The sequence below is a fragment of the Priapulus caudatus genome, unplaced genomic scaffold (genome assembly GCF_000485595.1).
Source record: "Priapulus caudatus unplaced genomic scaffold, Priapulus_caudatus-5.0.1 Scaffold655, whole genome shotgun sequence".
Taxonomy (NCBI): Eukaryota; Metazoa; Priapulida; class Priapulimorpha; order Priapulimorphida; family Priapulidae; genus Priapulus; species Priapulus caudatus.
In genome coordinates this window covers 77,676-90,175 of record NW_014577716.1, presented here as the reverse complement: position 1 = coordinate 90,175, position 12,500 = coordinate 77,676, and the positions used below count along the sequence as shown (strand labels likewise).

Here is a 12,500-nt window from a genome sequence, read left to right as displayed (position 1 = left end):
ATCAAATCGAATCATCGCAAATCGTAATCAATCGGTTACAAATCGTAATCAAACTGTAGTCGTTAGTTTTAAAACATTTTTTTTAAATATTTCTAATGGTGATTGAACCATGAAACTTTTTATGTACCGCAATTATAACCTAAATTAGCTGAAAATAACCCTAGAACCTAGAGGCTACTGTTCCTTTAATATTTGTGTTGAAATATGATTTTTTGTAAACAGTTTCGTAGTGTTTCTTAAACCATTCTAACACATATAATTTACTGCAGAATTGCCATATGGATGGGAAAGGAAGGTTACTGAAAGCAACCACATCTATTATGTTGAGTGAGTGAAGAGCAATATGACTTGTGCTTTTGTTGCAATGTAGTTGTTATTTATTTATGGTTACAATCCCCTTATAATTCAGGTTCAATATGTGGCTCATTCATAGTTGATTTAATGTGGGAAGAGGTCAACCACAAGTTTGTATTTGTATACACATTTTGAAGTAATTGCATTATAGGTGTGATACTACATATTACTTTGCTCTCTGCCACTGAATGTTATCATAACTATAACCTAATTCTGTTATAACATTATACGTATTCTGACACAGATTATGAACGCTAGCACGAATGATGGGATAAACTGTCAAAACAGACGCCGCGTGTCATTATATCCGTATTTGTATGCGTCGGCAGTCACATCAACAAGAAGACTACTTACTCCGATCCACGGCTTGCCTTCGCCGTCGAGGACAATAGCAGTGATGCGGCGGCAAACATCAGGCAGCGCTTCGACGGCAGCAGCAGGGCGCTGGAGGTCCTACATGGTCGTGACCTCAGCGACAAATACGTCATAGTGACGGGTGGAAATACCGGAATAGGTACGTGTGGCAGCGCGCGCATTTCAGTTTGGATGTAACTGCATCTGTGGTCGATGCTTCCTAGTCGACGTGGAAACAACAATTTTCATGGAGGAGGGGTTTCACGATCTGTTAGAAAGGCACTGATGATCATCTCTCTGTTGGGATAAAATGCGAGAATATACAATCGGGGATTCTTTGCCGGTGTTAATGACACTCGTGCAAGCATGAAAAGAATGATGAAAACGTGAATGTGTGTCTCATCGCACGAAGTGTCTGTGTTTAGGTTACGAGACTGCGAGGTCACTCGCACTTCATGGAGCCCATGTTGTGCTGGCCTCACGCAGCAAGGAGAGAGGAGAGGCAGCAGCCGCGGCGATCCACACAGAGAGGGTAGGTGATGTACGCTCAGTGCTGCAGTATTTTGTAGATGTTTCCCCGGGATTGCAATTGTGATTCGTCTTGAAAACTACGGAGCTCAGTGAAGTTGCAGTGTTAGTTTGGCTCACTTTGGTTCAGTACTTACAGCATTGCTTTGCAGTGACAGTGCATTCAATCAACTAAATGACACACGTTTTCAACACTGAAAAGGAGAATCCATATTATAAGTGCAAAGATGGTAGCGGCTTCACACTAAAAATATCAATGTTAAGCTGGGTTTACACTGCCAACTTTGTGTTGGCGAATTGCCGAATTGTACCAACTTGGCAATTTGGCAATTGACAATCGGCAGTATAAACGCAGAAGTTGCACGTCCAACCGATTAGAACATGTTCTAATTCGGCAATTCGCCAACTCAAAGATGGCAGTGTAAACCCAGCGTTAGAGGTGCCATTTCTTGCAATGTGTGTTTGTCGGTGGGAGCTGATCACAGGTTTTCTGATTCCAGCCCGAAGCCAATGTGAAGGTGATGATGATGGATTTGACATCATTAGCGAGTGTGCGCGAGTTTGCTAACAACTACAGGAGCAAGAAATGGTTCGTGCGACTGTTATCAGAGCCAAATTCCATTATACTAATGCTCATCCTCTTCCTGCACCCTTCAATAAAGTTCTGAGCAGTTATCAATCTCAGAGGTTGAGTTTAAATTCACGACTATCACGGCAATTCCCATTTCCAGTCGAACACACCTGCATATTTCTTTCGTTTCAGGCCGTTACACATTTTCATTCTGAACGCTGCTGTATTTGCATTGCCTTATAGCAAGACCGAGGATGGATTCGAAACCATTTTCCAGGTAGAGAATGTGATCGTTTTTTCGCATTGTAGTAAAGCGGCGTTACTTACGACAAAACAATTTGTTAGAAAGCTGCTCCTGGGGTGTAATATATCATTCGTTAAGCATTGTTCACAGCCGTGTGGCTACATAGTGACACTTGACTGCAGGTGAACTACCTGTCACAGTATTACCTGACCAACCTTCTGGAAGATGTGCTGATTCGTTCTGCACCTACACGAATCGTTGTGCTGTCCTCAGAGTCACACAGGTAAGGAAAACTTCTTAGTGAAACTTGGGTTAACAACCTATAGGTATCGTCTCGTGCTGGTCTGTGGGTATATTCTATCAGTGCACCTGCCCTTTAAATATCAGTAGTTACATACAAGACAGGGGTTATATAAAAGGGTTTATATCAGACTCTGTAACTGTATATAACATGGTTTTATATCAGTATGTGTGTATTTTATATCACCTTGCCCCTTATCGTCACTTCCTCAGGTTCTCCGATCTATGTCACAACAACATGACAGAGGATAGACTGTCACCGCCGAGTGATGCTCAGTTCAGCTCAATGTCTGCGTACAACCAGTCGAAGCTCTGCTGTAGTCTGTTCTCCAACGCTCTTAACTGGCGCCTGTCTAGCCAGGGCGTGGCGTGTAATAGCTTGCACCCGGGTAACATGGTCAGCTCGAGCCTGTCGCGTAACTGGTGGTTCTACAGGCTGCTGTTTGCTACCGTACGACCATTCACAAAGTCACTGGTGAGCTCGCAAATCGCAAAGTCGTTTCGTGTTTGGTATTGTTCACTGAAAAGAGGCTTCCTTTGAATGGTTCCACCCTTGAAATGGGTTTTCACTTTGTACAGTTTGCTAAAAAATTGCTTTCATGTATAGTAGATGGCTAGAAAGTAGTTTCCTGTTTTGAACAGATCATTGTCAGATATTGTTTGCCATAGATGGGTGAAAGGCGGATTTCCTGGCACAAGGCCCGTGTTCTCACTGTACTCACTGTATTTTCAGCAACAAGCCGCAGCAACGAGTGTGTATTGTGCGACGGCTACAGAGCTGGAAGGTGTCGGAGGCTTGTATTTCAACAACTGCTGCGTATGCCAGCCGTCCGACGCAGCTCTGGATGCACAGAACATCACTGAACTGTGGGACCTCAGCGAAATGATGGTGAAGAAAGCTGTCAGAAGCATGGACCCAGACTGCAGTCTGATTGGATGACTCGATTACAATAAAATGTTGTAAATATATGTTTCTTTTAATCAACTAAATGTAAAAAGAATCGACGAAAAAAATGAACGACTAATCAGAATGAATGACCAAATATGTGTATAAATTTAGACAAATATAGTAAGTGTCAGTATAAAACAGCAAAATAGCAGTCGTTTGTGTGTAATATGTATGAAAACTATATTTATATACAGATTTATAATCCTACTAGCACACGGCCAGAATGATTACTTAAATTGATGGTACAAAACAAAGCATTACGTGAATTTCATCAATTCTCACATTAATGTGAGCATTTACAACAGACACTGAACGATCGAAATTTATGTAAAACTTTCCCGAAACTTCTAACAGCACGTTAGTATAGTTCCACTGTACCATAGACACCCTCGCCTTTGAGGGTGAGATGTGACGGCACCAGGCACGACTAAAGCGCATACTGCATCACTGCACATCATCGTTAACACACATGCGCAGTATGTTGTCTGCCCTGTCCCCCACACACACACACACCGCAGTGCGACTGTTACCACACTGCGGAGTCGCCCGCACCTTGCATGGCATCGATGCTATCTGCGGTGTCCGTGGGCATGTCTCTGACACGTGACACTTCCACGGCCTTCGTGGCTGGCATGTACACCTTGAAGGAGAAGCCGGACTTTGGGAACGATCCCTGAAACAATGGTTGACATGACACACTGAAACAATGGTTGACATGACACACTGAAACAATGGTTGACATGACACACTGAAACAATGGTTGACATGACACACTGAAGCAGATGTCAGGACCAAGGAAAACAAAAGTGCATCTACTATCGGCATTAGGATTTCGTCCCCACATCTTGTTAAATTTATAAACTCGTCTTAACTGTATATATCAATCAACAATAATGTATAGTACATATCATCAACAATTGAATAAGGGGCACATCAGCATGGATAGGTAATTGATGGGGATACACCTGATTGAACACCGATGACGACAACAAACACAATCGTAATCCTCTTAACTCCAGCCATCTTATACGCAGGTCAATTTGCATCTACCGATCTTCGCCGACAATGGAAGGCTGCCAAACTATTCCCTGCTTTGATCCTCTTTCAGCCATCGAGCACGAATAACACAGTAAAACTTCCGAACATGAATCTGTTCGAACCGAACACATTGGGAAGAGCTGTTCCACGTTTGGACGCTCTGTTACTTTGCAGACATGGCAGATCTAACCGGCTATCTGTCCACATTTTGAAAATCCAAAATGGCAGCCATGCAGGTGTCTATGCAAATGCCAACATTAATTTTTGGATTCCCAATGCTCTGAAGATTCCAAAAATGTATAGTTTTGCTAATCTCCAAAAATTTTGAACGAAAAAACAGTGAATCTGACTAACAGCTTTCTGTCAGAAAGTGGCAAGTACTCACCGGGTTGAACACTAGGCTGTCGGACTGTGGCAAGTACTCACCGGGTTGAACACTAGGCTGTCAGAATGTGGCAAGTACTCACCGGGTTGAACACTAGGCTGTCAGAATGTGGCAAGTACTCACCGGGTTGAACACTAGGCAATCAGACAGTGTCTCGCTGTATGGGTCGTATGCGTCTGCGCAGACGACAACGTCCGGTAGAGGGTAGAGACGCAGTGCGGCGTCGTGTGACCAGTACACGGGTGACAGGTGCAGCGGTAGCGGACATAGGTGACCCTGAGCGATGATCGTCCTCACAAACTATACAGATAACACATGGAAAGGTGTTAGACTGCATCGGTGCGCCACCTGATGGCTAGTAACTAAAGCAGTGAATAGAAAAACAACTGGTGTGAAAAACTGAACGAAATCTAATTGCGTCGGAGATGAAAAGTAATGGAGACTATATATATATATGTGTGTGTGTGTATATATATGTATGTATGTATATTATATACATGAATAGATAAACAGGTATAGAATATATAGTACACATCGCCTAGCGAGGTATTCATGCTTGTTCAATGTTGCAGCACACTCTAGCTGCACATGTGCCATTGAAAGGCAAGAATCCGACCCGTCAACAAATAGCCTGCAAACGACTGGCTCGGCCCGACCCGGCAACGATAAACTGCCAGCCGACTCCGCCAGCCCCTAGACTACTGCCCGACGACTCCGAGCGATAGACTGCCGCCGACACCGCAGCGATAGACTGCCGCCGACGCCGCAGCAATAGACTGCCGCCGACGCCGCAGCAATAGACTGCCGCCAACGCCGCAGCAATAGACTGCCCCCAACGCCGCAGCAATAGACTGCTGCCGTCGTGCGATACGCGAGGCGCTTACATGTTGGGCGACGCCCGCTGCGCTCGGCAGACGCACGCAGTTGCGGCAGGTCTTAGCGACGGCGTTCTCGCGGAAGACGACGATCTCCTGCGTGCAGTACTGGACGCGACACGGGTTCGACGTGAAGGTCGCCTGCGGCACGCGCCGCTCAAACTCCCCCGTGATCGCCGCCGGCAACCGCGGCCTGCAACAATGCGGTCAGCCGACAATGAGGGAATGTCACGGGGATGACTGAGGTTAACACTTTGAGATGTAACACTACAACCATTTTTTTTAATAAACAGGGGACTGTGTGTCAGAAACAAATTAGTCTCAACATTAGGCTTAACATTAGTCTTAATATTAACTTTTTCTCATAGACCGTTGACAGAAACATCATAAAGTTACGAGTGTCTCGTATGCAGTCTATAGAGGTTGGGTCAGTGAGAAATGATTAATGTTAAGACCAATGTTAATTGTCCAATTTTGTTTCTGACAACGGGCTCCGGTGTTACACGTATGAGCGAAGCCATTCTCAGACCGTGTTTCTCGTTTGCGGTAAATGTCAACATGTCGTAACACAAGCAGGACCATGGTATTATAGCAAGCGATCAGCATGCGACCATTTTGTTTGTTACTTGCTGTTACACTATTAATCAAATCCATCAAACATCCTTGCAATCTCGTTGAAGTGAGATAGAATCACTTTAACAGATAAGGGATTACGATTAGAGGGAAAGGGACCAGTTATCGGAAACAAATCGTCTGATTAGCACGTACCTTGGCAGAATCTTGCCAGGGCCCGGGTCGAGGGGTCCAGGAACGAACACAAACTTACTGCTCTCCAGCAACTCTGGAAACTGCAGCAACATATCGGCTAGCTGAGCGAATGACTCTGTGCAAAAGAGATGGATAGTTATTTTATTAATAAAATTCCTGTCTGCAGTCTCATAAACAGTACAGCTGCATCCACTAATTACTCATGAGTAATTAAAATTCTGTCCAAGATACCAACTAGGTTTGTGCCAGAACTTGGCCCAATTTCTCAAAGTTCCCGTTTCGGCTGCAACTCTTCTTAAACAATCGGTTGGAACCGAAACTTTTTCGGTGAATAATTGGGGAAATTTTTCCTTTCTTCTGGCTGATTCCAGTACCAGCCAGAACATCAGAGTTCGCATGCAGTGCATCCCTAATTACAATACTAATTACCCCTATTAAGGATACTCTCCACGTTGTGCATGAAATTTCATCGATTTTTCGTTTTCAACTTTATTCGATGGCTAACACTATGTGCCACCTGTGTACATGTTCATTTCTTCTTTATAACGGGACATGTGAACTGTCAGAGCGTTTTTGCTTGCCCGCGTACATGTGTAGTAAGCAGCGGCTGACGTCATTATGACGTCAGACAAATGATACAACCAGCATTTTCACGATATTCACTGAGCCAGTATCCATCAACATCAGGAGTAGATAATAGGGAATTCCCTATTATCTACTCCTGATCAACATCAACCCTGCTACAGCTGTACTACTACCCTGATCCAATAAGTATCCCACAAGAGCCTAAAATAGTTCTCACGCCTCGCAACGCACCTTACATAAGGCGCGCGTTTGTTGACAGTGACGTCAGTCGTCAGGGTTCGCGCCATTTGCATGAATTTGCGTTGGTCACCTCGTAATTTCTCAGAATTTCTCAAGGTGCATGGAACATTTTACCAATTTAGTGGTGTCAGTTAGTCATGGATATGTCGCAGTAAGTACTAACAATAGATATATCACATACGTTCACCCATTTTGCACACAGGCGGTCACTCATTGTGAAAAATAGAAAAACGCTGATTTCTCTGTTTCGATTTCTGACATAGTAGCCGATGTATAAATGGATATTTCTCTGTGATTACAACTCGGATTAATTTAATTTTACACTCGTTTTAATGGTAACATTTTGTGGTAAAAAAGCCCATCAGGGATTGTTATTAAGTGCCTTACTTTATTAGTTATGTCTCTTTATTCGCTAAAATTTTCTATTTTTACACATAACTTGATTTTTAAGCAGTTTTTTCGAGTTTTCTCAGTAAATATGTAAATTAAAGAAAAATCCTGATGGGCTATTTTGGTCCATATTGTGCTTAACATGTGGCAAAAATTTTGTATCCTCACTCCTTCTGGTAGTTGAGAAATATCCAAAATACCATTTTTACATAAAAATTCAAAATTTGTGTGGTAACATAATTAGGTGCTGGAAATTTCATTAAAATTTTTTGGCTTGAGCATAGAGATATATCTCCTCTATAAATAAAACAAGTGATTGATTCGATTCATTCGCCAATAAACGTTTAATCTTCACTAGAGCAATACCGGGTTACCCTTTACCGGATTACCCTTGCGCAACGTGGTGAGTATCCTTAAGTATATATGTTAAGTACAAGAACAGTACTGCGGCTGACAAGTAGCAATTAAGTACAAGTACTTCTTACTTTTGAGAGTCTTCGTGTAACTGGGTCCGTAAGGTTCTGAGCAGAAGTTGCCACACAGGATGAAGGCTGTTGGTGGGATTGGCGAATAACCTTTGAACAAGACGTTCAGCTTCTCCATCACCTTGTCGAACAAATGCAAACACCATTACAGAACAACGACAATCCTGGAGGGTGTCCATCAAGATGTGTACGCCACGACGGATGTCACACGCACAACAACAAAATTCACTTCTCACATGATATATATATATATATATATATATATATACAGTACACAATCTATTATCCGAAACCTTTGAGACCAGACAAGTATCGGAATTTATAATTTTTCGGATATATACCGTATATCCTGCAACTAGATTGTACTAAAAAAGTTTTCAAGAGGCCAAGTGCTATACCACTACAGTACAATATGTATGAGTAATGCCAAACACATCAATATTTCTGCAGTGAATCTTGTGCAGCCAAACGCGAGCTTTGGTGTGCAGACGACCTCCACAAGAAACCTTCGGTTCCGAGCTTTTCGGTTTTCAGAATTTCGGATAATAGATTGTGTACTGTATATATATGTGTGTGTGTGTGTGTGCGTGTGCGTGTGCGCGTGTGCGTGTGCGTGTGCGTGTGCGTGTGCGTGTGCGTGTATATATGGCAGCGAGACATGATAAACAGAATCTACCTTCGCCTGGTCCAGCCAGACATCAGAGAGGAACACAAACATGGCGCCATTGTTCTGTTCTTCCATCAGCTTCAGTCGCGCAGACGCCTTGACACTCGTCTTGCTCGGACCACCGAAAAAGTTAACGTCTCCGAAATACGCCCTGCATGAGGAGGAGAGAAGATAGATGTTCCCGGCCGGATTTAGGCATAAGCTATAAACAAGCTATACATCTTAGGGATGTATTACTACTATGATTATATTTAGATGATTACATTTTAGGATGTTTTCAGGACATCTTGTCATGCATCTTGGTGGCATTCTTCCCAAGTTCAGTTGTCACACAGACTTATTCTCTGTTAACTAATTGCCAAATAGAGTCTCCACAACTTCCCATAGCTTAGGGTCTCATGCACCATGTCTAAATCCGGCCCTGGAGCCGTTACCTTGCTTGACGAGGGATTCGCTACAGTTATGCTCGCGTAACTCCATGCACTCACGCACACACGCCCATGCGCAAACAACAAGAAGATAGATTAAAAAATTTCATCGGATCTCTATAGTTCACAGGAAAATAAAGTTAATATGAGTTAGATCCATAATAATTATCGATCTAACTCAGATTAACTTTATTTTCCTGGCAACACGAAGATACGTACAATACGGGAGTTTCGTACGACGTTCAACGTTCGTGTGAGTGATCACCTACCTGGTGGTTCTTGCTGGCTCAGCAGGAGGGAAGCCTAGAGCATTGACGTGGAAGATCGAGTCCTCATACCATCCTTCAGCAAGCACAAAGCTATTCTCCGTGAACAAACCCTGATGAAAACTGTGCAGGAAACGGACAGTCAAGGCTATAATATGTAGCAAATACCATCTGAATGCATGAGAAACAGCTGGATTCAAGTAACAATGTGTTATAGAATTTGAGAGTCGTTGCAATAATGGTAATTTTAATGGGGAATAACATTTAATTAACCGTTTACGTTAATACAATGCATCTGTCGTTATTCCATAGTAGGTGATGAAGAACGAATATTAGGCATTGCATACGGGCTGCTAAATATATTTTCCAGATTATGTTAAGAAGGATATTGTCGTTGATAAATCCAGCTGCACAGCTCCTGTTGGGTCTTCCAGGTAAAGCTTTCCCTGAAAGCCAGAGATGATACAAGTGAAACACTATAGAGTAGCAGCAGGCCTTTTAAAATATTCCTTCAACTTACCATGATGCCCCAAAATTTTGAATGACACCATAACATATACTTGCCTTACTAGTAAATAATATTCAACCTCTGCTCCTAGGTCAGATACACATGACATGGGTTATCCTGGACTCTTACCTCCTTTACTTGAGTGAGCATTCCCAGCACAATCACTTCCCCTATTTTTGCAGTGCATCCTAACAAATATTCGATGGGTTTTAACTGAAGCAAAAAATAAGAACATATCTAGTAAAAGCCATCAATTCAGTAAACGGGATAAGGACGAGATATCATCAAAATACTCATTCTATCTGAATATTACGATTAGTTATTAAACCTGCGAATATAAACTGACCGCTTGCTGAGTAGAAATACCTGAAACTTCCTAGCACTCTCTTCTGCAGTCGCTCCCAGCATCAATGGCGTGAAAAGGTCATGTCGACACGTCCGCTGCAGCCATAAACAACAGAACGTATCAGTCTCCTGTCCTTTAACCCATATTCTTCTATCTCTAGATCTAGCCATTTCCCCTCTCTTTCCTCCTTCGCTATCTCCACTGCGCTTTCAAACTTCACATGCAAGCTTCGGTCTTTGCTTAGCTATCCTTCACTATGTAGACAACCATTGCATTCATACCAGCAAGTGTTCTGTACAAAGCAGACAAGGAGGCGAACCTGGTGAAGTATTTGATAGCGATCCCGGAAGATATCGGCTTTGTCCTTGGCTGTACTGTGAAGGTTAGGAGCCATCTTGTTGCATGACAGGTTCCTAGTGAAGAGACCAGGCGAACAGGTCAGACGAAGATGAATGCGCATAGAGAGACACAGACCTTGTCTGTAAATGTCTTAACCACGGTAATGGATAGTTGATTAACTAATTGGTTTTGTTTATAAGCAGCAACTAAGTAATACTGAGGATTTTTAGGGAAGTCATCGACTGAAATAACCATTACAGCATAAACTATTAGCACATATGAGTCTGGGGCCATTGTCAGAAACTAAATTAGTCTTAAAATTAGTGTTAACAATAGCTTTCTCATAGATAGTTGCCAAGAACATATTAAAGTTACAAGTTTATCAGACCCAGTATATAGAGGTCTGGTCTACAAGAAAAAGTTAACGTTAAGACTAATCTAAAGAATGTAAAGACTGTCATTTGTTTCTGCCAACAGGCTCCTGAATCTCAGTACTCACGGCAGAAACTTTTTCCGGTCTGGAAGATACGTAAACTTCGGCACAGAAAACGCATCGATGATTGTCATAACTTCTTCGCTGAAAGATAAACGTTAATTTAATGCTCATGCACCTCGATGTAACGTTCAAAATATAATCTCATATACGAGGGAACATCACAAAACGAACTTCCAAAGTTTGTTGGTTTATAAAGTAACGCAACCATGTATACGAATTATAGTCGCTGAACTTGGATACTGCAAGCTGTGACACAGAAGTGTGACTTTCAACCATACCTATTATCCTCTCCCTCTGTCTTGCACTCATGAACCGCTGCCTGTACTATCCCTTTATCTACAACCGACGACGTCACTGCAAAACATGGAAACGGACAGTCAGCGGAAACAAGGACCTGCTTTCTATGCTCAAAGAAGTGGAAATTATGAAACAGAGACTTATACAGATATATGTCTGTTGTTTTGCAATATGCGTGCCATAGTTCTCAAATTAATTATGCATCAAAAGAAGCTATGCACACTATCAACTCATGCAATACTCAATTACTGTCAAACCTATATATTTAAGATTTCCTTAAAAGAAAACTTGAAATGCGTTAGTTTCACTGTAAAACTGCTACTCAAGAGAAATGCCATGATTTCTGCTCTATAGATGTGTCTGTTAATACAGAGTCGAATTTGGCACTTACATGATTGTTTTTCCACAGCCTCTAGGATTCTGTCTATCCAATCTTCCCTCGAAACCTCACTCACTGGCAATAGGATGTCGACGAGGTATTTTGATGCGTCACTGTATTGTTAAAGATGCATATGTCAGGCTAGACACTTCTACTACTACTGCATCATTCACTAACAACACATTTACACACCCTAAAAATTACACTGTCAGTTCAGATGTTGTTTTAGCTTTCGCTTTTTGTAATGATGTGTGCTAAACGTTACCTTGTAACATAATTTTTACAATATTAATTGGACCGGACCGGTACCATGGACCGGTGATGTTCCATGGAATTTCTTTGTGCGCTGCCATCACATACTGACACAGTACAACAGATACCCCCTGTACTGATGATCAACACTGATACTGGCGCTGATAGGGTCTATGTCCCCCAGGGAACTATCGAAGGGTACCCTGGGTACGGTTCGATATATCGGAAAGTACCTCGGGGTACTATACGACATGTCGCTGCGTATCCTGCATTGTCCCACCATACCCTGACTTTCAGCCAACTGATGTCGTAATACATGCACTCTGTCAAGTTACCACATCACATAGAAGAAACCTCAAAACATCGCAATCCAATAAAAATTTATGCTATGTTTGTCTATATTTTTCTTTTTCCTTTTTCATATCATTCAAATATTCATGCTCTGAGAGAAATCTT

At 42.4% G+C, this 12,500-nt stretch overlaps 2 protein-coding genes across 2 annotated transcripts in view; one reads left to right on the top strand and one right to left on the bottom strand.

Annotated features, from left to right (window-relative positions):
* LOC106812502 (WW domain-containing oxidoreductase-like) overlaps positions 1-3,808 on the top strand; it is a 4,009-nt gene extending 201 nt beyond the window's left edge. The window contains exons 2-9 of the mRNA XM_014816391.1: positions 270-327; positions 684-868; positions 1,134-1,240; positions 1,737-1,825; positions 2,000-2,084; positions 2,234-2,334; positions 2,565-2,826; positions 3,085-3,808. Coding sequence (XP_014671877.1) covers positions 270-327; positions 684-868; positions 1,134-1,240; positions 1,737-1,825; positions 2,000-2,084; positions 2,234-2,334; positions 2,565-2,826; positions 3,085-3,291 — 1,094 coding nt within the window. The 3' untranslated portion in view covers positions 3,292-3,808. The remainder of the gene's footprint in view (positions 1-269; positions 328-683; positions 869-1,133; positions 1,241-1,736; positions 1,826-1,999; positions 2,085-2,233; positions 2,335-2,564; positions 2,827-3,084) is intronic.
* LOC106812514 (DNA polymerase epsilon subunit 2-like) overlaps positions 3,806-12,500 on the bottom strand; it is a 10,083-nt gene continuing 1,388 nt past the window's right edge. The window contains exons 2-15 of the mRNA XM_014816408.1: positions 11,805-11,905; positions 11,395-11,470; positions 11,120-11,197; positions 10,601-10,694; positions 10,302-10,376; positions 10,065-10,148; positions 9,817-9,873; positions 9,431-9,552; positions 8,743-8,884; positions 8,067-8,187; positions 6,367-6,481; positions 5,608-5,791; positions 4,847-5,023; positions 3,806-3,973 (exon numbers count right to left, since the gene is read on the bottom strand). Coding sequence (XP_014671894.1) covers positions 3,827-3,973; positions 4,847-5,023; positions 5,608-5,791; positions 6,367-6,481; positions 8,067-8,187; positions 8,743-8,884; positions 9,431-9,552; positions 9,817-9,873; positions 10,065-10,148; positions 10,302-10,376; positions 10,601-10,694; positions 11,120-11,197; positions 11,395-11,470; positions 11,805-11,905 — 1,573 coding nt within the window. The 3' untranslated portion in view covers positions 3,806-3,826. The remainder of the gene's footprint in view (positions 3,974-4,846; positions 5,024-5,607; positions 5,792-6,366; positions 6,482-8,066; positions 8,188-8,742; positions 8,885-9,430; positions 9,553-9,816; positions 9,874-10,064; positions 10,149-10,301; positions 10,377-10,600; positions 10,695-11,119; positions 11,198-11,394; positions 11,471-11,804; positions 11,906-12,500) is intronic.